The 27,327-nt window shown below is 37.9% G+C and overlaps 1 protein-coding gene across 1 annotated transcript in view; it reads left to right on the forward strand.

Annotated features, from left to right (window-relative positions):
* COL24A1 (collagen type XXIV alpha 1 chain) overlaps window positions 1-27,327 on the forward strand; it is a 119,038-nt gene that overhangs the window by 20,829 nt on the left and 70,882 nt on the right. Inside the window, exons 5-19 of the mRNA XM_058029721.1 lie at window positions 1,570-1,623; window positions 3,620-3,673; window positions 5,587-5,640; window positions 7,384-7,428; window positions 8,583-8,636; window positions 9,821-9,865; window positions 11,586-11,639; window positions 12,329-12,373; window positions 16,864-16,917; window positions 19,238-19,282; window positions 23,145-23,198; window positions 23,280-23,324; window positions 23,712-23,765; window positions 24,376-24,429; window positions 26,058-26,111. Coding sequence (XP_057885704.1) covers window positions 1,570-1,623; window positions 3,620-3,673; window positions 5,587-5,640; window positions 7,384-7,428; window positions 8,583-8,636; window positions 9,821-9,865; window positions 11,586-11,639; window positions 12,329-12,373; window positions 16,864-16,917; window positions 19,238-19,282; window positions 23,145-23,198; window positions 23,280-23,324; window positions 23,712-23,765; window positions 24,376-24,429; window positions 26,058-26,111 — 765 coding nt within the window. The remainder of the gene's footprint in view (window positions 1-1,569; window positions 1,624-3,619; window positions 3,674-5,586; window positions 5,641-7,383; window positions 7,429-8,582; window positions 8,637-9,820; window positions 9,866-11,585; window positions 11,640-12,328; window positions 12,374-16,863; window positions 16,918-19,237; window positions 19,283-23,144; window positions 23,199-23,279; window positions 23,325-23,711; window positions 23,766-24,375; window positions 24,430-26,057; window positions 26,112-27,327) is intronic.

Below are 27,327 nucleotides of genomic sequence, written 5' to 3' on the forward strand. Positions count from 1 at the left end.
GTATGTTATGACAGGAGTTTTGTGAGCCAGAATGCCTGTGAAAACTTTGTTTACTCAAAATTCAGTTCCTCATCTAGCAGCCTGCCCTGTGACTTCTGTTTTCCTTCACATGAGTTGCCATTTGTGATTCTGAAATGTGACTCAAGGTGTCAAAGAGAAAGAGCAGAGTGCAGAGCTGCATTGCCTGGATGTTCATCAGAGTGTGTGTCCAAAGCTGATCCTGACAGAGATCCACATGGTTGGGACACTTGGGGCATGTGTGGTTCATGGTTAGAGACTTCCATTGGAAACTGATTTTGATCCCTGCAATTGTATGGTAAAGTTCACATGTGACAGTGTTTTCTAAGTGTCTTGGCTTGTTCCAAGTTTCTTGATAATGAAATTTCAGTGGTTTCAGAATTAGTGACGATGTGGAACTCCTCTGATGTCTCATTCCATGACAATCCTTTTGCACTTCTGTGTTCCAGTACTGTGCCCCAAGACAGGAATGGTGCAGGCAGTGAAAGCTGGAGCCCCTGCAGCACTGCTGGCACTTTCTATTTGTTTCCTTTCTCCTAAATCCCTGAGAGTGCCTCCAGAGTTGCCAGTGTGCAAATTAATCTCTCAAACAGCACGTGGGATTAGCATTTCTGTGGGGTTGTGTCAACATTGTCATTAGTGAGAGAGGGAGTATTAAGTGATGCAGCTCTCAGTGTTACTGCAAGGTGTAATTGGTGAATGAGGCCTCGTGTGGTGCAAAGACAAACACTGAGTTTATCTGTTGTTACACCACTGAATATACAAGAAAGTTCAAAGTATTCTTATTATATTTGGTGTTTGGATTTTGGAAGCATTTTGGCTTTAGTGAATTCAACAGAAGCTTTGTTGCCAGTTTGTCAGGGACAGATTTTCACCAGTTTGGTCCTTCAGCACTTGGAAGATGAATAGCTGCTGACAACCATTGCAACAAATATTTTCCCTAATGTGCCATTTTTTAAGGAGTGAAGATTGCTGAATGTGTTGCAGGAACAGACATTTTTACTGGAGGGCCTAGATAGTCTTGATAGCTTATTCTGTTCCTGGAACAGTTGAAGTTGAATTATTTTAGTAACAAATCCATTTTCTGCACTAGCTGTGGGAGAATCAGGAGAATCTGTGATTTACTTTTTTTAAGAATGTGGGATACATTGCTTTGAGACATCTTTTAAGTCACCAGGAACTCATTCACTCACTTTTCATTGTGTAGCTGGGTACCTCAGAATGTGATTTTACTGATTTTATTCCATGCCTTCAAGTGTTGTAGCTGGAGAGCAACATTGCAGTGACTATGCCAAACCTGTTAAGAACTTCCTGGGAAGACAATAGAAACTGAGATTTGTAATTGAAAAGGGGATACTTACCTTCACTTTTAATTTTTAGGAAGATGTGTATGTTTTATTTCTTGTAAATCCTTTGAAAATCCTAACCAGTGATTCTAAAAGCAGGAAAGATGCAGTAAAATTATTCTCTGCAATCCATTCACATTTGTTCAGTGGTGAACAGAGTAATCCCAGTTGTTGTTCTTTTCATTTGTTTGGGTTGTTTTAATAGGGTATTCCAGGACCACATGGGAACCCAGGTCTGCCAGGATTGCCAGGTCCCAAGGTGAGTTTATTTATCCATGGTGACGTGGAAATACATGAACTTTTTAATACTTTTTGGAAGCCTCAGAACTGTTTCCTATAATAGAAATAATTGGCCTTCTTTTGTTTACAGGTAGAGACTGCTACTATAAACATATTTTAAAGAAATATAATCAATCAAATTGAACTTCAGATCAAAACAAAATAGCAGATTATTCAGTGGAAAGAAAATCACCTATATGTGCAGAATGATCATTTGAAAATGGCTATCTTTGCAAGTGATCTGTACTTCCTAAAAGAGCTCCTATAAATCAGCTCAGCCTCTGATAAACTGAGGTTTAAATGCTTAATTGCTGTAAACTTTTGCTTTGTTTAAAACAAAAAAAGGAAAAATGTTTACTGTCAGTCCCTGTCAATTGCTATTTTATTGTCCATGTCCGAGCTTTGCTATTTAAATATTCTAATATCTGGGACACTATTATTTATTAATATGCTAGAATAATTTTCTGAAGATTTATGGAAGTGATATTTAAAGTCAAAGACAAAATACTGGACTTAAAGCTCAAATAACATCTTCAATCTTGTGTAACATAGGACCTTTAAATAGATTTGACAGATTTGTGCAGTTGCAGAATGCCTTCAGCTCATATTTAGTTTGAACAATTTGATAGATCTGTTAGGAAAAAGGCAGCACCATGATTTGCTTAGTATGATTCCTAATTGCAGGAATCTGACATGTCATGACAGGTGCTAAAATCTGCTTGAGGACATAAAAAGAAATTTATTAAAGCTTTCAGTGCCAAGTGCTGTAAAACCTAGTGATTCTGGTTTTTGTGCGTGTTTTTGTTTGTATCTAGTTCTATAGGGACAGTTAAAGATTCAGAGTTATTTTTTACTGTATTTATGCTGGCTATGTAATAAAATGCATTTCTAGGGAAATAATTGTAGCCACTTACTCCTAGGCTTTGTTTTATAATTTATTTTCTCCCTCCACTGGATGATAATTTTGATCAGTTCTGTAGCTCTGTCCATTAGTTTAAGAATAGAAGGAATTGTACATATGTGTATGTACCTATATATATTTTATTTAAATATCAAAATATACATATTACTAGGTGCTTAGTGATCTCTTTAATTTCTGTTAGATTATAAATCAGTCTTTCAATACAAGCATATTCTGAAGCGGTTTTCTCTAAATAAAAATTAACCAGATGCTCCTGAAGTTTTGTCTATGAAGATCCAGCTGACCACACTGAAACAAACACTCTTGTTTGATATTAAAACAATGCAGATTAGCTGCAAGAATTTTCTAGCAGTAAACGAAGGCAGAATTTTATTCTGTCTTTACGATGCATGAATGTTTCCCTCCTGTGCCAAAGGATCCTTTATGCATTTGCTTCTGAAACATGGCACAACATCAATATCCTTGCAGCAAAGTGTCCAGCCCTGAGTGAGGACCACCAGTTCCAAGCGATGGCCAATCTCTCAACATTTAATTCCTGAGAAACAATTGGGGGTGTTTTTAAAGTAATGTATAGGTATCCATGAGGTTTGGCTTTATTCCTGGCTCTTTGGAAAATAGATTAGTTAAGAAAATCTATTTTGTGGATTCTGGCACCGTGGGAAGGCTGAGCCTGAGGAAACCTGTACAAGATAATGGCTCATGCAGTAATACAGCCTGATAATCCTGCACATGGCCCTGAGGTGATGGACACAGGGGCAGAGCCATTTGGCTGGAGCATCTGCTCTAATCCTGCTTGGATTGATCAAAAAATCTGCTTTTCAAAGTTTTGTGACTTTACAAACTTTGAAAAATGTAAATCTCATTTCAGTGTGAACCTGCACTATTTTATTTTTTTCCTAGTTCTTTACTGAAAAAGTTATGAGAAAAATATCTATAGTAGAAAGCACATGTACATTTTTTCTGCTCTTGCTGTACAGTTGAGAATACTTGTTTTAGCATATATTATTAGAATCCTCTTCTGATAGTATTATTGAGCTTAATTTCTCTGTGACAGGGCCCTAAAGGAGACCCAGGATTCTCTCCAGGACGGGCAAAACATGGAGAAAAGGTATTATTTTCTTAATTATAGAAAAATGTTTTGTCTATCCCATTCTTCTGTGAAGTCTCATTTATTATTCAGATAAATTATAACAGAAAAATGTTTTGTATTTATTTTAACACTGGTGTATTTTAGCAGTTAATTATGTTAGACTGACCACTGTAGACACAGGTGGCATAATGAATTCAAGGGAAATTTAAAAATATATTAAAAGTTGAAACTTAAATTATGTATTTGATTTAATTTATAAAAATAAAATGTAAGGACTTCAGACCAATGAAATTGGATTAGATTCACACTGATATAGCAAAGTACAGATTCCAGTTTACTTAGTACCTTGTATTATTCTAGAAAGTTGTGTAAAACAGAATTTGGTGATGACAAGTGCACACATTCCTGCTACTGCCTCCTAAGCAACTTTAGCTAAACTAGTTGTTACTTTCTCTGCCCAAATATTTGAGTATAAATATTCAGATATTCCATTCTTGATAGAAATTGTAGGCTTGAAAGCTTGTGATTGTTTCATTTTGAGATTTACACTAAAGTATCATACACAGTAGTGTGGTAGCATTTAAAATATAATTGGATATTTTTAATATGCTAGTTTAAGAATATCTTGCAATTATGCTAAGTTCTTTTATAAGCATTTACTAGTAGATCTATTTTGGAATATTTGTGCTAAGTAGGAAGCACTGTAAGATTTGAGGACTACTCTCTATTATGAAAAAACATCAGGAAATAACTATGTTTTAATAGCTGCTGATAACTTATCTTTTAGTGCATACGTGCTGTCAAACCCTAAAATTCACAAATATATGTTGTCAACATTCAAGGGCTGCTGAGAAAAAATGCAGAAATATAAGTTGATGCATTGATGAGAAATTGAAGTGCAGCTTCAATAGAAATATTTTCATCTAGCCAGGTTTTTGGCAATCAGATCATAGTAGTGAGCTGTACGTGGCTGCCTGAAACTCAAGGTATGTTCTTTGGCATGAACCCAAGCAGCCACAGAACAGTCTAAAGCCCACATTTGTATGACTATCCCTAAATACATGTAGATTGCATCTATAATCCAAAATTATGGGATTGAGGATTGATATGCATTTTTATAGTTCTCATTATTTTGTGTTCTCAATTTGCTCGCTCTAATTAATAGACTTACATTTATTTGGACAGTAATTCACTTCCAGGATGCATTCCTTGACTTACTGGGTTTGAATTCAGGCACTAATAATGAAAGAGTCAATCTCTTCGCTTTCAGTTCTGAGCAAGAATAAGAGCTGAAAAAACCTTCCTCCCTTCCCCTGAAAATGTGTCCTTTTTCCATCTCCCCAGCATTTGAGATGCTCTGATTCTTATTGCCATATACCATCATGTGGCTGTGAAGTTTAAAGAACCTGAAGAGAGCAGCAGTGTTCCCCACAGTCTGTCCATATGCATCTCTCAAGTTGTCTTTCACAGAGATCAGATTTATGCAGGTTTTGCACAGCACACCCCATAGTGGTGTTCTGGCTCTTGGCTGCTGATTGTTGGCATAACATTAAAACAAACAATACACACTGGTGGTTATATATATTTATTAATTTGAGGTGAAACCACTTGTTTCTGAGCAAAGTGTTGCCTCAAGAGTGGTATGGCTTCTTCACTCCTGTTGTTGGCTAAAAGTAAAAGTTGTGAGGTTGTGAACCAGGTCTGTTCCAGCCACGTTGCAGGAGCAGACATGCTGCACCCAATGGTTGCAATTGAGGAACTGCTGTCTTTTCCATTTTCTTCCTCTAAAAAAGTAATAAAATCAGACAACATCAGCTAGTTCTCCATACCAAATGTCCAAGAGTGCAGAGAAGATATTAAGTGCTGTATGTTTATAACCCTGGGTCATGTTCCAGTGAAACATATTGATTCTGGATGTTTTTGTGCTGCAGGGTGATCCAGGCCCCATGGGTTTTCCAGGCCCACCTGGGATCAAAGGCCAGAAGGTAAGGTGGTCCTGTTTCCATTTCCATGTTAGTCATCCTGGCTCAAATCAGTGCCAAGTGTGTGTCTGATGGTCCAGAGGTGGTAGAAGAACTTTAGGCTTGCTATTGGCACTCTGTCTACTGTGCAAAACCTCCCCTTACAGCAATTCAGTGGGATCACCATAGCAGGATGTAAATCACAGCCACATGAAAGAAACTGCAGAAGAATCAAATACATCCTTTTTGCTTTGTACTCCAGCACTGCTGAGAAATTGTTTTCTTTTGATATATATTAAATTAAAATATCAGTAAAGAAATTCTACAATTACATAAAATAAAAATATATTATTAGTTACTATAAAATTATCACATTTAATTGTTGTATATAACATGATATTATTATAGAATGTTATTTTTTATATACAAGATATTTTTTAATAAATAGCATATTTCCAGCATTCTTTCTCATCCAGGTAAGAAAAAAGATTTCAAACGTCTTACATATGACTTAATGGTGTCCCATATTTTTTTAAATTCTTTTTTCATTTTTAAATCAGCACTCAAAACTTTCCTTATATCAGTCCAGAGGCCTCATAGGGCAGAAGGGTCCCCTTTCCATCTCCCCTAAATTGACTTGGCTGTACAGAGAGGCCACTACCTGCCCCTGCATGCCAGGGCACAAGGACAGCACTCCTGGGCAGGGGCTTGCCTGAGTCCATGGCAGTACCTGAGAGCCTCTGCAGTGCTCTGGGGGTACAGGTGCTTTGCAATGGCTCTGGGAAAGAGCTGTACCAAGATTGGCTACAATTTTTGCTCTAGTTTATTCCCTATCTGTGTGTGACAGTAAATCATGAGAATCTGGGTCTATAAAATACTGATAAAATTTGCATACTGAAGTGGAGCATGGTGAGAAATATGGAAGGAAAAAGCTTGGTTTCAACCTGAGAAGGGCTCCATGTTTCATTTTATCTTTACTTTGGCATCATGTAAGGGTAAGGCTGATCAGCAAATTTCAAAAGCAGTATACCTGTGGTAAGATCAGCATTATTCTATTAAGTGTCAGCTTTATGCTACTGAGTGTCTCCCAGTGCTTCTTCTACAGACTCCTATTTTCCTTGAGCAGAAGGAAACTCCAGTCCTGTAAGAAAAAAGTAGAATTTCCATTCCTTGGGGTATTTGGGCTGAGTTGCTAGGTGAAGTCTTAGTTGTGGAATAAAGATCAGCAAACAAGATAGAATGGAGCTACTAAGGAAAAATAAAACAAAGCTGTTTTCTGATGGAACATTTTTTCAAAAGTCAGCATTGTGAGGGCTCCTCCTTTATTTGCTGCACTTACTTTCTCTCTGTAGCTGATGGTTGTAGCATTAGTCATAACACTTTACCTACTGATTTTTACAGGTTACAGGAACTTGCTGGCACTCTTCTGTAGTTGCCAATGTTGTGCTAGGTTTTAATTACAAATACCTAGAAATTCTGGTAAAGCACAAAGGGCAGCAGTAAAATGGAAAGACTCATTTGTTTAAAAGAGCACAAGTCTGAAACTGCCTTTAAGCATACGGATGTCTTGAAATTGTCTAAACTGCCAAGTTTTCATACTTCTTTTCTCTAGCTCAGTTTTCATATGAGCTGCTAAATGTAAACCATACTAAGTCTGCAGGCAGAAAAATCTGGGGTTTTTTCTTTGATGAAAAGAGAATAGGGTAGAAAAAGGTCTATTTTGTTTGTTTAATTGTGTTTACCACAGATTTCTTTCTCTACCTGCAGGGTCTTAAGGGTTACCCAGGACTGCAAGGGCCACGGGGTGAGCAGGTAAGGGATGCAAGCACAGAGCTCTGTGCTCTGCAGATGAACCATTAGGATAGGACAATGTATAATCCATTAGAAGTGTTCAGTATAAGCAAGCTGTGTAAACTGCTTAAGGAAATACTGGACAAATTTTGAGCAAGAATTCAGACTGTGTTGAGATCAGTGTGGTAAAAAAGTAGTCTAAATGAAATGGAAAAGCTTATCCAGCTTGTTTTTTCAGTACCACACCAACTGGAAAGATGTCGATGTGAATTCTTATAAGAGGCACATTTCAAACCTCTACTTATGCCTTTTACATCTCCTAGCATGTAGGAAATGAAGTAGTTATTCAGCACTTTATTAAACTGCCATGTCTTATCAGGAAGAAATCTGAATGTGATTTCAAAGACATCCAATTGCTAATGTCTCTTGTTAGCATTTATGATCCTCCTAACAACAGAGTAGATGGAAGGAATCTCCTTTTGGATCATACTGAAAAGGAAATGGTGGTGATAACTGATGGTAAACACCTGAAAGGAGATGAAAACTGAAGGACATCATTCATGGCTTTCCTGGGTTTTATGCCCAAACCCTCACTGAATGAGTGGTGATGTTCTAATTACAGTCTCACAGGATGTTTTCTGTGATGACTGTAATCTATCAGTGAGATAGAGATAACTAGTGAGGGAAAAACAAGTTGATTCTTTACATCAGAAGAAGAAGGTGGAGAGAATTGTATGCATTCATGATTTATCCAGTACTATATTGACCTGATTCTGGAAGAAAGAACACACAAATTGGCTTTGTAAGGACACGACGATTCTTTAATGGAAAGTCTCATGTATTTGTTTCAAATACATCTAGGATCAGTGCAATTACCTCATTGCCTCCTATAGCCCTCCTGAATTAATTTTGAATTATGAAAATGATGTATCCACTGTTGTATTTCACAAAATCTCAGATAGTTTTTAAAGGATGTGTGACTGAAATTGGCAGAGTTACTTATGTATGATGAGTCAATTTTTGGGTGTTCTGTTGCTTAAAGAGTAATTTTTCCATGTGCTTAAGCTGTGTCATGCGACTAGATGTTGAAAGAGAAATGATAGAACAGACTCCAAACCATGACATTAAACATGTTTGTTGTTTATTTTCCTTTTCTTTCTTCCTTTTCCACTTAGGGAATTCCAGGAATGGCTGGAAGTATTGGGGCAGTTGGTTACCCTGGCAGGCAGGTGCAGTAACTATTCAAATGCCTTTGCATTTTAATTTTTGTTTTTCTCATTTATTCTTTTCAAAAGTACCATATCTAACTCTTTTGAAACTACTAATTGTAAAACTGTATTTGTTTACATCCTGTCTTTTTTCTTTGAAACAAACCTCTTTATCTGGTAGTGCCTTGGAGGGAATGTTGAGTGTCATGGCTTTTAAACTTGGATGTGTTAGATACAGTAATGCTGCTCCTTTCTGAAGTATATAAATGGCATTACCAAAGAACTGAATGTCTGAATACTTTGCACTCCCTTCATAAAACTCATGTGGTTCTGTGTGGTTTATCTTCTTGTATTTCAAGTCTAGAGGCAGTTGGAGACTACCTGTTCATCCTGATTTTTCACCGATGTGTTTATTTCCCTGCTGAAACTATTTCTTCAGTCCATTAGGGAAGGGGAACATTAAAAGTTTGGGGTTTTGCCCTTTCAGGTATTTTAGGACAAGGAATAAAGCCAGAAAGCAGCTTTCTTTAAACAGAAGTACTTATACAAATATTGATTTATGTTTAAAGTAACAGATACCTCAGTACAGTAATGCAAATAAGATAAAAAGTAGAAATGCTCAGCATCTTCCTTGTGTAAAGGTATGTGAGCCAATTGACAACAACTGATTCTGTGGTTTTGTATCTGCTTAAAGGGTGAATTTCACCAATACTTCGGTGTTTTGTTGAATTAAGTTTGTAGTGGCTATATATTTCCAAGTTCCATTACAATATTTTATAGAGTAATGGATGATAACATTTTTTGTGTTCAATCACATAAAATGTTCAGAGCATTTGGACCACATATGCAATTCTGACACTAGCTTGAATGTAATTGAAATGCGTCCAAATACAAAAGCTCATAAAAAAACTTGTGACATTATGTCACTCTAATGCCTGATCACTGTGTCTGGAAAAAAAAATTTCTCTCAGAAGAAATAATTTTAATGTAATGGAAGCTTCAGTCATGATCTGTGTTTCAGCCATGCACTAATGGGAGACCTTTGTGAACATGGTCCCAGGGGACTACTTGATGACACCTTCTTCAATCTTAAAAATTTCAAGAATGTGTTGCCCGTTCACAGTTAACAAGTGCTGTTACAGTTCTTTTACGTGGAGTATATCTGGTTGTTTAAAATGAATTACAACTCTCTCTTTTTGTCACAGGGCCTCGCTGGACCAGAAGGTAACCCAGGTCCTAAAGGAGTCAGAGTAAGTAAGCATCTTAAGCATTTTGATATCCATGTCTAGTTTTACCCACACAGTAGGTAAGAAAGGGGGTGAGGAATTTAATTCAGCTGTTCCAGGGTATGCCTGCAGAACCACACTGCCTTTATAGAACCTACAAATGAGAAAACTCAGAGTTTCTTTCAAAATATGTGCAAGAGTTCATTTTTTTCCAGGGTGAGCAGCACAGAGCAGTTTTCCATTGTTGCCCTTCCTCTCACTTGTTTGCAGGAGAGAAAAGAAAGCCATGCTGGGTGTGAGGGCTGAGTGGATGTTGCTCAGACCTGAAGCATTATTTCCATAATGGAGGCTGTCAAGAAGGGAGACAGATCTGACATTTGCAGTCTGTAACAACTGCAGAAGTAGATAAAGGGAAACAGTCTTGTCACATAAAAACCATGAAAGGGATCTTGAGGTTTTAGAATGATTCAGGCATAGTTACATGTATCCCAGGCACTGAAGGTTCTTAATGCTGCATACATTCAAGGTTTGGTTTTGGTTAATTATTCTTGGAAGCAAAACAGATTGGTTTTTATTCCTGGCTGATTTGGAGCTTTCTCTCTGTGCCTATATCATGCTCTTTCTTGGTGGTTTGGGTTTTTTTGACGGTTGTGGGTTTGTTGGTTTTTGTTTTGGTTTGGTTTTTTTGGATGGGTGCTGTGTAATTTAGTTTTCTTTGGATAGGCACATGAGCATGCCTACACATGCTTGTGCATGGATAAGTATTTCTTCAGACTGACTCCCACCATCAAGCAGAAGGCGCAGGTTTCCAGAAACCTTGATGTTGCTGGTTGCTTCTGGGATTGGAAGGAGGCTTTTGGTGGGTGTTTTCAGGCCTTCAGCTCATGTACAGGTTGCTCAGCAGTGTATTGTATTCTCAAGTATCAATTAATATCATTTTACTGCGTTGCAAGAGTTACTTTTGTTTTTTTAGTGTAGTTACTAGAAGCCTTTACCTTCAGCAGCTTCTCAAACACGTCTGGGGGTTTTGGAATGTTTTTTGTTTTTTTTTTATTTTATGCCACTTTTGATTACAATGATGGGAAAATTTGTTTGGCACGATCAAGTGCCAACAGATATTGCACCCTCAGGGATTGCTTCCTTTATATTTCTTCAGTTTATTTTTGTTCAGATTGTCATCTGCATTTTGACCTGTTCTCCCTTCAATGAACAAGACCTAAGTGATCCCAGTCACTTCCCTAAAAGTTCCTGCTTCTCTGTTTACACAAAGCTAAAAGTGGGCAATGCGTGAGTAATTTAGGGGAAAACACCTCAAGGCTAAATCTTGTGTATGAATTCTAAAAGTAACTTCCAGTAAAAATGATGACACAGCCCTCCTGACACATACTGCTGTGCCATGGAGGTGTACAGCAATGGGATGTGAAGTATCTTTAGAGCTTTAGGTTTCAAATATTCCTGTAATCAAACTGTGCTCTGCTTCTCAGCTGTTTTAAGTAACTGTAGAAAGTAGAGGTGCCTTTGTTTTCCTTACTCCCTTAGGTCTGGATGACAAGGTAGGTTCCATCTTCAGTAATTAAGAAAAAAGATCAACCTCCAAGAAATTAAATCCTACTCACATTTAAATTTCTAGAGCTTCACTGGTAGTTTCAAATGAGCCTGAATTTAATCCCTGTGTCATGAGCCTTAGCTGGCCAGTACTGAGGGACAAGCAGCCTTGAAATCAAGCACTTTTCTTACATTTTAGGGTTTCATTGGACCTCCAGGTGTGGCAGGACAACCAGGACCTGAAGGAGAAAGGGTAGGCCTAATGGAACATTAATGAAATGTTGATGTTTGTGTGGTAATGTAATACATGTTAGAATGGGGGGAAATGTGCAAGGTTTAACCATTCATTTGTTCTTTGGTTTTTTTTGGTTAAAAGCAAAACTGATTTGGAGAAAATAAGATGAATAGGACATACCCAATTTGTCTAGTCAATGAAATGCCTTGGTGCTAAAGTAAAATGGGGAGCAGCTGCAATATATTGTTTTACTTTAATCTACAGCTGCAAGGATTAGGGTTATTTTTTTTTTCTTCAGCAAAGTGTGAATGAATACTTTTCATTTAAGCAATTTCTTTTGGACAATAACTAATATTTGTCTCTTGTTGGATGATCTTTGCAGTAGAACCAGCCATGGAAGCGTTAATCTCTATCACTCTGCTTGAGCCTTTTCCTATTGCACTTGAGCCAGCAGGCTGTCTGGGCATGTAGTGTGATGGAAGCAGGACAAGGCCCTTTTTCACAATTGTTCTGCTGTTGCCACAGGAAAGACAGGCAAAGTTTGTCTTTCTGCTCCAGGACATTGGCTCTATGATACTTTGCTCAAATACTTTTTTTTTAATGGTGTTCCTCATACTCTGTTGTTTCCAATCAAATGCAGGTTTAATTACTTGAATTTGAGTATGAAGAAAAGAAAATCTATTTATGGTGGGTTATTTCTTTCTTAGGGTATCCCAGGCCTCCGTGGAAAAAGAGGTCCTAAAGGGAGACAGGTAAAGATTCTAATATTCTTACAATTCCTGCTGCCAGTGTAAATCCACCTGGAATTAACTCTGTAGCTTTAATCAGCTGAAAAAAATGTTAGTTTTATTTTTGTCCATAAATAACTTTCTATCACTTTCAGTTAGTACTTTTCAGAACTGCAGATTGTGTGCAGGTTATAAGCACTAAAGTGTGGAAGGCAGCACTGTGAGCCTTGTGGCAGGTTACTGATATCAGCTAGGAGGAGGATTAGAAGGTAACAAACACAAATATATTGTGTGAAATTGGTGTTAGCATGAGGTGCAGCTATGATGCAAGCTTCCTAAGTCTGGTGTTGGCTTGGATGAAAATCAGCTTCTTCTAATGTCTGATATTTCTGGACTGTAGTGAATTAAAGCTGTCCTCTTCTTAACATGTATTTCTACAGCTGAGAATAAACACAAATCTGCCAAGTACCCATTATCAGGTTTACATATTTCCTGTGGTGTGTCTTCCATGTCAAATGTTTTGTTTTCTGTTGCAACCATATTATTTTAGGTCTTTGAAGCTATCCAGGAGTTTCCAGTTTTAACTATCTTGTGGTTTGAGATTGGAAAACACCATAGGGCTCTCCAGCTGTGCAGTCAGTTGTGCTCAGCAGTTCAGATGATTTTCATCTACCACGTTGAACAAATTTGTCCAGCAGTAGTATGATGATCATCATTTGGCCCTTGATCTATGCTATGGAAGTTGTGGATGATTCTTTAATTGTGTTTTGTTTTCTGTGTGATCAGCCAAAAAAGTCACTAGTCTACAAGAATTGCTTTGATATAAAGAAAGGCAAGCAAAATTAAATTAGGTCTACAGACTGCTCTTTCTGGAGCTGCTATGAGACCATATTGCAGTTTGCATGTAATCTGGGTGAAATGCTGCTCTCCACATCTGAGTGTTGGGTGAGCAGGGCCCTGTGCCATCAGTCCCTTGGCAGTGTCTTGTGCCCCTGAGGCACAGGCAGCATTTAAAGGGGAGAAGAACCTGGATGGGAACCAAAGGCTGGTGTTCAGTGTGAACTGGAAGTTGAGGTGACAGCAGTGTACACTGGAGCACATTTTGCCATCTGCCATCAGTCTCTGTGGCAGGTTTCAGTGACACTTCTGCCTGCCAATGCAGCGGTCCATGTAGGATTTGTCCCAGTCCATAGCAGTCTGTTGGTGCTGTGGTCAGCAGTTATTTTCCATTTACAGTAAGAGCAGAGCTTCTGTCAGTACCAGACTATGTTCTCTAAGGACTTTTGCTTGCATAAATCTGCTCAGAGAGGATTCACATAGGTGGCAGAGCACCTATGTGCTGCAGGATGTCTGTGATTACTTTCATTTAGTACTGATTTCTTTGTAATGTCATTAATTCCCTCAATCCCAAGATTCATTCCAATTCCTATCTATGATCTATAAAGTACTTATTTGACTAAAGGCTACTAATGTGAGACCAGCCAGGAGAGAAATCACATGGGAACCTGGCTTGAAGCACTTTGCTGGATCACAAGCCTAGAGAAGACATGTTATTTTAACCCCCAAAACAAAGATAGCTGTAATGACAAAGTTTTTTGGCGCAGTGCCCTGGAGTTAACAATGCTTTGGGGTAGGGCACTGTCACTAAAAGAAATTTGGCATGGGAATTCTACAGTGCCTGAAGCCAGGATCCTCACCTTTTGTTCTAGGGTACAACTTATTTTTTTGGACAAAACTGTCCCTAATAATACTTGAGAAAATAAAAACCCTGTCTGACTGGCAGGGTTTTTTGAAAGACATGAGATCAGAAGTATAATCTCATTTTTGGAAAGCATTTTTTAAGTATAGAAGTGGATCATACAAGGGATTGTAAACACTTTTAATTGACAAAATGCTGCTACTTAGTAGGTTTGATGAACAGTTGTTCATATTTGTAATATTTATGGCATATTTGAAGTGGAACAAAATATTCAATTGCCTGAATCTATAGAGTGAGGATTTGTTTTAATTTTATATTTGTTTTGCATACAATATCATTTAAAGAAAATATTTCATGGTAGAATTATATGTGTTCAATTTCTTTCTGTTGGCTAGCTCTGCAGTATTTCTAATTCATTTTCTGTCCTGTTAGCATGATGCTTTTATTTGGGAGAAGATTTTTACGTAGTTTTCTTCTATCTGTGATTAGTTAAAACCAGTTGTAAATGAGTCAGAACACACCTTGTAAATTTTACCAAGAATTCAGTAATCAAGTCCACTGTAACTGTAAAAACAGTTTAGGTTCTGTTTTATATTAAAGTTATGAATAGTCGTCCTTTGTATGCTTAGTAATAATGTTAAACGATAATATTGATTAAATAAAACAGTTGTTGCACAGTAGTTTTATTATATTGCTTCCAGTTTTATACTTTTGTGACTGTTCATTTTGCTTTCATTTTTCTACTTACTAAGATAGATTTTTCAGTATCAGTTCAAAAACACAAGCTGTTGAGAATGTGATAATAATGACTATGGGTGATCTGTCACTTCTGTAACCCTTGCTGTGCTGGGATTGTGCTGTGATGAATCATTTGTGATTCAGTGTGTTTGGTAAAGCTGTCCCACAGCATCCTTCATGTCCCCTTTGAGGCCTCATTTGTAGTTTCAAAAAATCTACATGTGTTATGACAATTCTGCCTCTTCCAACATCTACCAATGGTAGGCAGTACAACCCAAATATGCTGTTTAGGAAAGGGTCATAGATTAATCTTTGGCTTCATTCTCTTAGTTCACTTAGGTCACTTTTAACAACAGTCACTCTCAAATATCCATTTTACATATGTAAAATTTTACACACATTTTCACAGCTGGGAAACAAAAAGTCCAATGATGTACAACCTCTTCAGAATCAATTAAATCTGCTTTATTGACCATTTCCTAAGAACTTCTACTTTTTAAATTATAAGGTGGCAAAAATTTGAGGACCTGTATGATCAGGTCTTACAGTTACAGCTATAGATTTATTTGTGAGTTCTGTGATCAGATGCTGAGCAAAAAATTCATAGTAGTGAGAGGAATTCCTGTGTTTAGCTTTTCTGAATTAATAGGAGAAAGCAGAAACAATCTCCACCTAAAATCAGCCCAAAAGATGCTACAAAAGGCTGTCTCAGATTACTTCACATTATCATTCATGATGATGAGAATTAATAGCTATTTAGTTGTTTCAACATATTTTGGCCGTGTGCATGCATGTATATATATATGCATAAAATGTTGCCTTGCTTTTTATAAAATTTTGGCTTGTTACTAAAGCTAAATATGGCTTAACTACTATCAACTACTTTGATTTATTATGTGGTTTTTCCATCTCCTTGACACGGTTTTACATTGTCTTTCTGACTACTGTTGGAATACAGTTTTATGGTGATGTACATCCCCAAATCCATTGAGGAAAGACACTGCTGCAGCAAGTGCTGGGCTGGGCATCTGTGTGGATGCCCTCTGAACAAAGCAGCTTTAAAAGGCCAAATGAGCTGTGCCTTGGAGCTGCAGCAGGTTTGAACATGGTCTCACTGAGGGGAAAGGTTAATGCCTCCAAGTGCTGTTCCTGACACACATGGAGGGGGAAAAAGATACTGAAACACTGAAAGCACAAAGAGCATTTCTCATATTTTTGTGTTATTTTATTGTTAAGGATGAGATTCTACCCTTACCCCCCCCCCCCCCGCTAAAAACCCAAACAAAAATGAAATAACTTTTCCCCCAGCAACTTATATGCTTCTGCAGTAGGCAAGATCTGAAAGAAGTAAAGCAATTTTCAAAACTCTGACAGGAAAGACCGAAGATTAGAGCCAGTAAAGTGGTGGAATTCCATTCCATTTTCTTTCTGAAGCAAGAGATGGAAATTCTGTTTTAAGCTTCAATGCTTGACTTGGCAAATCAGATTTCTTTCCTGTTCTGATAATCTAGTCTCTCTCTGAAGTCAAAACTCTCATAAAATAAATGAGGCTTTACTATGTCTTGAGTTACTGTTTTGGTGTCTAGATGCAGACTCAGGGAAATGTTCACATCAGTTAGATTAGAATTCTGATTTCTAACAGATAGGAGATCTCATACTGAGATGCTAACCATTAGTATTTGGGGATGAGTTAAGGAAAGGACAGATGTTTTAGTGAATGTTGAAGCAAACAGGAAAAAAAAAGAGTTAAGAAATAGGAAAACAGGCTCCAAGAAAACAATTCAAGTAATACTTGTTTAATATTGCTCTGAAAGTAATTAAATTGTTTGCTTTTTCCATGTGTTTGCATTGTGTATAGTTTTATCATTTCGGCTTTATGACTTTAAGAGGCAAACAAATATCACTGTTCTGTTCATTTGAACTGTGTAGCTGAAACTTACTGCTTTTCCCATTCCTCCATCACACTCCCTCAATCTATTTATGATGACTTAATTCTCCAAATCCGTAGGGACTCAGTGTTCAGACCACTTTTCATGTCTTGAATAATGAAGAACAGGTATTTTCTATTCTGCTTTAGGGTTTTCCAGGTGACTTTGGAAATAGAGGCCCCCCTGGTCCAGATGGAAGTCCTGTAAGTATTGAATTGTGTGTTGATTAACATGATAAAATTTGTAGAACTCAATGTTAACTCCCCTCCAAAATTAAAGGAGACTTTGCTTCTAAAGAAATGTCTTGAAAGCCACAGGAAAATTTCGAACTTTTAAATTTCCCATGGCAATTACTAGGAAACTACTATAAGTATAAAAAAGAGGAAGAAAATATTCAGCAAGCTGCAAAGAGACCACATTTTCCACTGCAGCATGTGCTGACTACCTTGAGAACCAGGTCTCTTGCTGTGCTCATTGCATGAGTGATGAATGTTCTGTCTTCCAAAGTTCTTGCATTAGATGACTTAGTGTTGTTTTTTTAAACTATTATTCTAAGATCACCTTAACAAAATAGGATTTGGCCTGCATGTAGAACCCCAGCTTTTGTGTGCTTGTGGATTTGATAGTTGATTTCATCCTTTGAGCTGGTACTGAGCACAGTTATGCTAGCCTGTCATTTAGAGCATTGTAATCAGTGTGATAACAGCTTTGTCCCTGGCAGTGTGTGCCCTTGCAGTGTGCTGCCCAGCCTGTGCCACGGTCACGGCACTCCACAGGCTGCCCTCAGAGGAGCTTTGCTCCCTTGCTCCATTTGTAGGAAACTCTGGCTGCAGACTCCAAACTCAGGTTTCCTTTGGTGTCAGAAACCAGTGAAAGGCTTTGGGCAAGAGAACAGCAATAAGTGCTGGGGAAAAGAGCAGCTGATTTAAACCAATTGGTATTGTTGGATGCTCCTTTGGAAGCTGCTATCAGTTTGCTTCTGAAGATGTGGAACAGTGTCATCAACCAGGCAGAGTTTCTATATTTTTTGAAGGTCTGCCTTAACACCCATCTTAGAAACTTATTATAGAAAGCTTACATGAATTTTGCTGGTGGATTATCAATGTTTGGTGTCAACATTTTGGAACACAGGAAAAATTTCTTCTGCATTTCTGGTCCCTAAGGCAAAGCTTCCCTTGTTGGAATGTCAGGTGATATTAGTATGGTTTTCATCTTGAAAACCCACTGAGGGCTTGAGTGTCACCAACTGCTTTGCAAATGATATTAAAAGGTGAGTTCTTCCTTCCCCTCCTTGTACTCCCAAGTCTCCCTCCATTCCTGATAAAGCAGATATTGTCTTTCCACCAGATCTGCAGAACAGTGCTTTAATAGAAACAAGCTCAGAAAGCCTGGATCTGAAATTACAGCCTTGCCCATTACAAAGCAGCCCATTTCATTGCAAGCATTTGCAAACAAGTTCCATCTAATCTGCCAAGACAGCTGCTGATCTTTCTGCCTTCTTTGACAGGCAGCAGCCCCTCTCCCCTCCTCCCCAGGCTCGCCCTGCAGGGCTTGTTCAGGCAAGGGGCCAGTGCTGCAGCTGCAGGGTCTGCAGTGCTAAGGGCGTATTTACAGAGCCTCTCTGGGAGCTGGCACTGGAGACCAGGGCCTGCCTGGGAGGCCTGTGGCAGCAGGAGCTTGAAGGGAAGACATTTCTTCCCATCTGCTGACTTAACACTAATGGCATTTGTCTCCATGCCTGATTTCTTCTGCTTAACTGGCTAATGCCAGCCTTCATTTCCACAGCATCCTCTCCATTCTCTGAGGATGTCAGTCTGCCTTGGAGGATGTTGCTGGAGCATTCAGCTTCCCCTCGGGATAGTTTAGAGCAGGTTGGGGAAAGTGTGAAGGCACCTGAGGAGGGAGGGGAGCACCAAGGTGTCTGGGTCATGTCCAGCAGCTGTGACCAGTTGGACAAATTCAGAATGGGCTTAGCTTTGCTTGCATAAAACTTCCCCTTCCCCATGGGTGCCAGCAGGCTGCAGTGGGCCTTGTGAATGTTATCCACTGAGGAGCGGGTCCCAGGTGCTGGCACAGCTTGCATGGGACATGGTGACCTGGAGGACTGCAATGTCTGTTTCACACAGGGCAAAGAGACTTGGCAACTCTTTTCAGCAGTGTTTTAGCCTCTTCTCAGTTTAACTGAGATGGTGTTCTTATTTATTTTTCTAGGGAATCTTAGTAAATTTGTTTTTCACCCTTAAAAAGTTGATTTTTCTTCCTTCCACTTTAACTATCATAGTAAAAAAATTTCATATTCCTATATTAACAGCAGAGATGTTCCCATGATGCAAATATCTGGTGATCTAATTCTACAATTCAGGGATTTTACTAAACATATTTCTCTATACAGTGATAAGTTGCCACTCTTTGGAAACTGTAAAAATCAAAACTGATTTGCTTTGTAGGTCACCTTTATCTTAATTCTAGGATTTTTTTTTTAATGGTAAAAATTAGATAATCTAAGATTAACTTTCTTTAAAGGGAATTGTTGGTGGTGTTGGTCCTCCTGGATTTCCAGGACTAAGAGTGAGTATACTTTTATTATTTACTTTGAGATGGCTGCATTATAGCACTTGTCTTGTGTGTTTGTGACATAATAAAAACAATTATGAAAATTCAAGGATTTAAACAGCTTTTGTTTTAGATAGCCATGATTTTAAATAGCATCACTCTGCAAAACTGCTATCATGTTGGCAGCCTGGAGCACTTCTGTACTTGATGTGGATTTGTATGCTTGTTTCTGACCCAGTGTGTTCAGGTCTTTTATTTGAAATTTATTTGAAACCAACTTTGCTAGTTTATAATTTATTTTCCTAAAGCCAGTGTGAAGGGTACAGTAATCTCAAATATTGTAACGACTGCAGTCCTCATTGGTTCCTGAATATGGCTACCACATTCAAAGCAGAATTAATTTCTAAGAAAAATTACTTTATCATGTTTACAATATCATATTAATTTTTAAAAAATATATGTAGAATAAGGTTGTGATGCTCACTTTGGAGTTGCACACTCTAGTTGTATCTATCAGTTGTGCCAGAGAAGCTCTGAGTCCCACAGAAGGTGGGAAAGACTTTCCTTCTTAGTCTCACTCCCTTATGTTGTTTAATTCATGTATTTGCTAATAGAGGACCTCTGATTCTTGATGTTGTCTCAGTCAAGTCTGGCTACAGGGCCACATTCTTAACAAGGGAGAAATAGCAAGTGTTTACACTTGAGTTAAGAAAGGCATGATTGTCTGCAGTGATTGCTTTGTGGGTTTTTTGCTATCTGCGGATCTGAAACATTCTTGATAAGTTTATATTTTACAGTGATGGTCATCTTACTTTTCCTTTGAAGTATGACAGTTGAGTTCAATTGTTACTCTTCCTGATTATATGTTCATAACAACAAAAAAATCCTGTAAGTCATCCCTTGCTGTCTGATTAGGATTGTTATGGCATTGCTATAGTGAAAACAAAAGCTTCGTCAAGAAACCTCTGTAGCTTCCAGCCTTCATCATGCAAACATGATTTTCTGTGTGCTTCAGACCAAGTGACACACTCATGAGACTGGAGCTTGCACTCTTGAGAATTTGCTTAGAATTGTGCTTGGTTTTCTCTCTTACATGACTGTCTTTGGAGTTTAATCTCAAAGACTTTGATAATTGTACAAACGTACTTGAGGTTTTTAAAAAATGTCACTTCCAAAAAGATTGTTACTGATTATTTTGACTAAAACTTGGCAGTTTAGCCCTACCTAGAGTTTATGAGCATAAATGTTTGCAGGATCAAAGCTACATGTGCCTTCTTGCTGAGTTGCAGTCACTTACAGAGAGATTGTGTCAATTTGTGAAATAGAAAAATTATTATCTATAATCAGTCCAAAGCTTTTGCCACTTGTACATAGATGGAATATAACCGTAATGAGAGCTATTTCTTGGGGGGAACAATGTTTAGATTTGGCATGTTTAGATTTTTGAACAGCACAAAATTTACAATTGTTTAGAGTGTGAGCTCCATTTGAGTGCCCTTCTCGTGTTTATGTGTGGGACTCTTTCTCATGGTTCCAGTTTATGAGTTAGTCTGGTTTCCTCTTTCCCAGTCAGATAATTGGAAGAGCTGTGCTCTGCTCCAGAGTTTCTTTACAAGGGACCATTGCACTCTTTAATCTGCAGCAGAATTTCACCAAGACCCTGGGGCAGTTTCAGGTGACTCCAGCATCCCTGTTCCTCAGCCACCCCTGCTCTCCAAAGGGGTCTGTGCTCCCTGGCCTCAGCTTTCCCTTGTCCAGGCAGATGCTAATGGCCATCCAAAAATGAGCAAAGAGCTACAGCCCTCAATGTTTGCTTTAGAATACTTAGTCAGTAATAACACACTATACTACTACAAGATGCAATATTGTACATGGGATTAAATCTATTTTTCTGGCAGAAATCAAGAGCATTAATTCAAGTAGCTTGTCCAGCCCAGCTGGTCAATGTCAAGAGTTAGTTGTATTTTTGTCTTTGTTCATGAGAACAATGGCAAATGAGCAGCATCAGCAAGCTGAGTCCAGTAATTCCTTCCATCCATGATTATTTTCAATATACAAAGCTGTTGCCAAGTTCAGAGTTTTGGCTGACCGAATAGTCAGTCTTTCAAAACTTAGCAAGGCCATGAGTTTTAATAAGATGAAGAGTTGTAGAACATTTACTGCTAGATACCCAAATTAGTTTTTAATTTTTTATTCTCTTTTAAAAAACCCACTTAATACTAGGAAAACAGTAGTCTTCTTTTTCAGATATCTTCCTTTTCTTTATCTTTTTGCCTGGAAAAAGCAAGTTGGTTTTAGTTTCACTCGTCACCTAGAAATGTTGGAAAAGGTACGCCTTATGTAGCTGCAGGTTTTATTGATTAGCAAGTTTTGTCCAAAGTGATAAGCATATCTTAGGTGGAGAATGATTAAAAAACCTGACAGACTAACTAATTCAATACTTGTTCAGTTTCATTTTTGTGTAGTTCCCATTCTTTGCTGTTGATTAAGTCACTCAGTGTATCTGGAGACTGTGATAGGTGTTTAATGAACCTGAATGTTGCAAAGCTGTTTTGGCATTCCTTCCTCTTGCTGTTGTAAGCTAAATTTCCCAGCTCAGCATCCCTCTGTCATTTTCCAATCAATGCTGTTGTTACCATAAGTGTGCATTTCAACATTCAGTGTCATGAATACATAAATGCCTTTCTGAACTAGAATGTGTAGCACAGCTCAGAGACAGCAATGTAAACAATTTCCTTGATCAGATAGCATGGCAGAATTCATCATTTAAGCAGTCATGGAAAGCTAAAGCAATGTAGAGTGAATGCTCTTGGGAGCTCTACCAAGCACCATTAAGACAGTAACTAAGTGATTGGTCTTGCTTTTGCTTCACTGAGCCGTCATCTGATGGTGGCTGCAGAGAATGTGGTTGCTAACATTGCTAAAGAGTCTCCAGAGAACAATGAGTGTGTGCTCAACTGGAAGTGCATAGATGTCCATCTCATCTTTTCCATATCATTCTCAGCTAGTGGCAAAAGATTTCTTTATTCATGTGTGTTGTTAAATTTCTGCATAGCCATAGAGCTATTACATTGTCTTTTTGGTTTTTTTTTTTCCCCCCAAGTTTGAATAGGCAGAAAGCAGATAGACTTCTCCCTTTGTAGTATAGTCTTAACTATTCTGAGTGAGGTCTTATGTTTAGCTCATGCTTTTTCATTAGTATTATTGCTGTGCTGATCTTTAAACATTCTTAATTTTTGTGACTCACTTTTTTTTTTCCTGTCATAAAACTGCCTAAATAAATCCCAGAAAGAAGAGCTGTAGTAAGGACTTTAAAAGTACATTAGAACAGAAAAGGTTAGCATGCCCATTGGAACATGGGTTTGATTCTGCACATGTGGTATTTAGAGTCACATCACTTGTTTTTCTTTTAACTCATGGAAGTCACTGATGGATAAAAAATTGAGTAAAAGGACCATTAAAAAGCCTGCTTTTTATGGCCCTACTCATCATAGAATAATTTCTTTAAGCCAAATTTGATGCCTACAGAGAACTGCTATTATGTAACCCCTAGGACAGCAGTGATGGCCACTGAATGTGCAGTACAAAAGAAAGCTTCCTTAACTGCATTGCCTAATACACTGAGATCTTCTCTTGAGTTTATAATCTACAGGAGAAGAGGCTGTGTTTCTGCTGATGATGTTGGGAACTGTAAACATGGAGGGCTTATGATACCAATACCTTTGTTTTTACCTGAGAAATTAACCTGAAAAATATTTTGGTTTCTGTGGTACAGAAATTTTGGTTTTCTGTGATACAGAAAAATGCCACATTCTGTTAAGAGTCTTTAGGTTACTCCATTTCACCAAATGCAGTCACCTTTCTTGCTGTTTGATAGGGAGACATTGGGCCAGCAGGACCGAGTGGACCATCAGGAATTCCAGGGCCCACGGTATGGTATTCAATCACCCCACATATGCTGCTTTCCAAATTATAGTCAAGCATTGGATTTATGTTTTCTTTACTTTAACAGGGTTTCCCAGGGAGTGTGGGACAGCCTGGAATGAAAGGTGATAAGGTGATTTAAATATTTTCATTATCTTGGAGATACACAGTTCTTTCAGACTCTCTTTATTAAAACTTGACCATAATGTGCTTGGCAAAGCCTTGCCTTTTTTCTTTTGATTTCTTTTGTCTTCTGTGACTTTTATTTGTTAAATTTATGTCAGACTCATGATCTGGTAGTTTAGACAAGGTTTTTTCTGAACAGAACACTAACTACTCACAATAATAATATGCAGGTCTGTGTCTTTCCTGGAAGAGGTATTTCAGTGCAGCACCTTGCATTGTCAAAAATCTGTGTTAATTTAAAGTAGTGAATATTGAATTAATCTTTCTCTGTTTCTGAAAACTACCCCATTTTAAGCCACACACATATGTCTGTATAAAATTATATATTGTTTAGGGTGAACATGGCCTTGCAGGAGAGCCAGGAGATCAGGGGTACCCAGGAGACAAGGTAAGTTATAACTGCATTGTTTTACAAAATTATCCCATTTCAGCAACTTCATCAGGCTTATGAGTCTCTTAAAATGCAGCAGGTTGGTTCCATAAAAGTAGAATGCAGTAGTAATACTATCTGGATATCACTGTATTAACATATTTTTAAGAAATTCTGTGCTAATTAAAACTCATTTATGGGAGTGTGCACAAAGCCAAGTCCAGAGCACAAGCAGAACTCTGGCAGCTGTGTGTATAGAGATGCATCAAACAAGGATTATGGTGTGGTCTCAGCCTTTCTAAGGAACTGTTGTAAAAGGCATTTTTCCCTTGCCCCTTGAGGTTCATCTGCAGCTCACCTGGACCTACTGTGGTTAGCAGCAGCACAGTCTGGCATGCTCCTTCACATCATCAGACTGAGATAAATAAGGATCTTCTTTCCTGTTTGGCTAGTACATCAGAAGTCCCTAAAATAGCACATCTTGTGAGAACTCTTTTGATGAAAGTTGAATGTTAGAAGATAGTTTTCGACCTGAAGAATTCTTTTGAAGCCTGTTTCAGGTGTCAAAATATAGCAATTTATTGCTTCCAACAAAACCCAACAATATTTAATAACTTTCTTTTTTCAGGGTGCTCTTGGTTTACCAGGACCTCCAGGGATCAGAGGAAAACCAGGACCTCCAGTAAGTTTCCACATCAAATTTTGTTCTCAGTATATCACTGTGTGTTGTTCATATTTTTACCACTGTTGATATTTGACACTTTTTATGTGATTGTTATATTCACATTGGATGTAATCCCCAGAAGTGGCCTAATTAAAAATGCATAAGAATAAGGTCTAAGCTGCTTTTATTTCTAGTGACTGGTGTTAATGAGCAAGTCAGATCCTAAAATGTGAAGCTTTATTACCAAGATTAGTATATGTGTCAAATTTTACTAGAGTGCTTAGGATATTAGATATTCTGGGACAATTGCTGTGGGGGGGAATGGACATGTGGATAATATTTGAAACAAATACACTGAGAGCTTTGGGAACTTGCAGATGACCATTTGGACTAGCTGGATTTGCAGGGAATATGTGAGATCACATTAATAACAGGCAGTAATTTCTCACAGGGATGGAAGTATTCACAAATTCCTGTATTTACTGATTTTCAGCAGCTTTAAAGGCTTCTGTGCACTGCTGCCACTTCTGCTGGGCTTTTAGATGTTGAGGCAGAAAAGGCCATACTGCACAGGGTTACCTGGCTCTTGCTCACCTGTTTTAATGCTAATATCTGTCTCTTTTCAGTATTTCACTAAAAGCTGCCAACACTCACTCCACTGTCAATTTTCTAATGTACAATCAAGCCAATAACTGGTGAACATACTTAGATCTCATAAATGTCATGGGCCCTTTAATTCATTAACACTTTCCTTGTCCTGTAGAATTTACAGTATAAACATGAATTCTGCAATAAAATTATGCATATTTGCTTAAGCTTAGATGGGAAAAATCTTTTTTTTTTCCAGAGGTGCAAGAATTTCCTCTTTCAGGATGAGGCTGATTCACATGCTTATCTTAAAAGTTATCTGTTCCTGAAAGAGCTGTGGATTTTAAGCACAAACTGAATGTGACCAGCCTTGTGACTTATGTTAAATTAATCTATGAGACCTCAGTCCTGCAAGTAATAGAAATTTACCTTTGTAGAATGAATTTACAATGAAGTCATTCATGTTAAAAATTAGAGAAATGTTTCCCAGGTCAGACCTTAATTTTGCTCAAGTGACATCTACTTATGGTGGGCGAAAGAGTCTGAAAATTTGGAAGAACAGATATAACTTAGAGAAATTTGGCCCATTTTTAGATGTGTTGAAATTTGTATATAATGAAGCTACCATTACATGTGGATAGGACCTAATTTTATTGTTATTAATCACAAAACTGTCATTTTTTTGGCTGTGATTAGATACTTAAAATATATGTGTGTAAACCAATATCTGTAACAGTTACTTTCTGGATGTTTAAATAATATGTAGTTTTTATTGTGAAAACAGCTATATATTTAATGAGATTTTTATGTGATTCCTCACAGTTTTCTCTGTCCTAAACTAATTTGAGTTTTTTTTTGTTGTGACTTCAAAGAGATATGAAGAGCTAGTTTTATAGTATCCAAAGAGAGGCAGATATAAAATTTCCTATTTAGTGACAAAGTAATCTCAACTTTCTGTTGGCCTTTTTGTTAATAAATGTTTTTAAAATCCTCATAACCATCTGTTATTAAAAGATAAATTATCATCAGAAATCTTAACTGTCTGGATTCTTTTCAAGGGTAAAATTGGAGAACCTGGACCCCGTGGACCATTGGGTCCTCAGGGACCTGAGGTAAGAAATTGCTTGGTAGTGGTAAATTGAATGTTGGTTCTAAATGATGAAAATAAGAGGTAAATGAATTTGCTTCATAAAAGACTGTTTTCTTAGTTGATTTAGGGAAATCTTATTCAGTCATATTTGATGAATTCATTCTCCTCCATAAAGTACAAAAGATTCCAGCTCATAATTTTTTTCTGCAAAATGTTAATGTACAGGATCTGTGCATACAAAGTAGTTCTTCATTTGCTCATGTGATTAGGATTTGCTGTCTCTTGAATCCTGTTGTTATGGGGTACACCTGGAGTGAGACTCATGTGATTTCTGAGGCACACTTCCATTTGTAAATATTAAAATATGTTTACAAATGGGATTTTCCATTTTCCAGGCCTGATTGCATATTTAGCACTTAAAAGAAACACAGAGGATAAGTCACCTGGGAAGGGTTGCCAAGCAATTGAATCTGGAAGTGAAGTTTCCTAAGAAGTCCTGAGTGCTATGGAAGTCTGTGCAGAAACTCAGTCTCCAAATTGTCCCATTTTGGTGATTTTTAGCATTCATACCACAGGCTTTAAGGAAAAATGCTGTGGTCTGTACCAAAAAGACATGTTTATACACAGACATATGTATCTGCTGGAGAGATGAAAGCAGAAATTGTGGATTGTTCTTTCTAATCAGCCTCCTGCAATGAATGTATTTTGGGTTTTGTTTGGTTTGTGGTGGGGTTTCTTTGTTTGTTTGTGGGTTATCCTTTTTTAAAAAAAATATGAATGGAAGACATATACTAGTAATGATCCTTTTTCTGCCTTTACATGAGCACATCTCCTCAAACCAAGGCTCTATGCTCCTACCTTTCTTATTAGGCAAAAGCCCTCACTGATGAAAACCCACTGGAAAGTGCATTGTAGCAACACCAGGTGGTCTGCTGAGAATAAGTCCCTCTCATTTGGTCAAAGGGTGTGCAGAAGACACAAAGCCTGTGCATGTTGTCCACAGCTGCCACCCTCTGTGGCTCAGGATTTTAGATTTTTCAAGACTCTTCATTGCATGATTTCTTTGCATAGCTTCCAGCAAGGGAGGTTAGTAAGGTAACTTGAGGCAGGTTAATCCCAAATTGTTGGTCTTGAGGCCTGTGTCCTGCTGCCTCTGCTGGTAGCCCTTCCTAGTTCCTTGTTCCAACACACACATGCTGCTCCTTTGTGTCTGGGGAAAAGATCATCCTGGGCTGCTT

This window comes from Melospiza georgiana, chromosome 9 (assembly GCF_028018845.1).
Source record: "Melospiza georgiana isolate bMelGeo1 chromosome 9, bMelGeo1.pri, whole genome shotgun sequence".
Taxonomy (NCBI): Eukaryota; Metazoa; Chordata; class Aves; order Passeriformes; family Passerellidae; genus Melospiza; species Melospiza georgiana.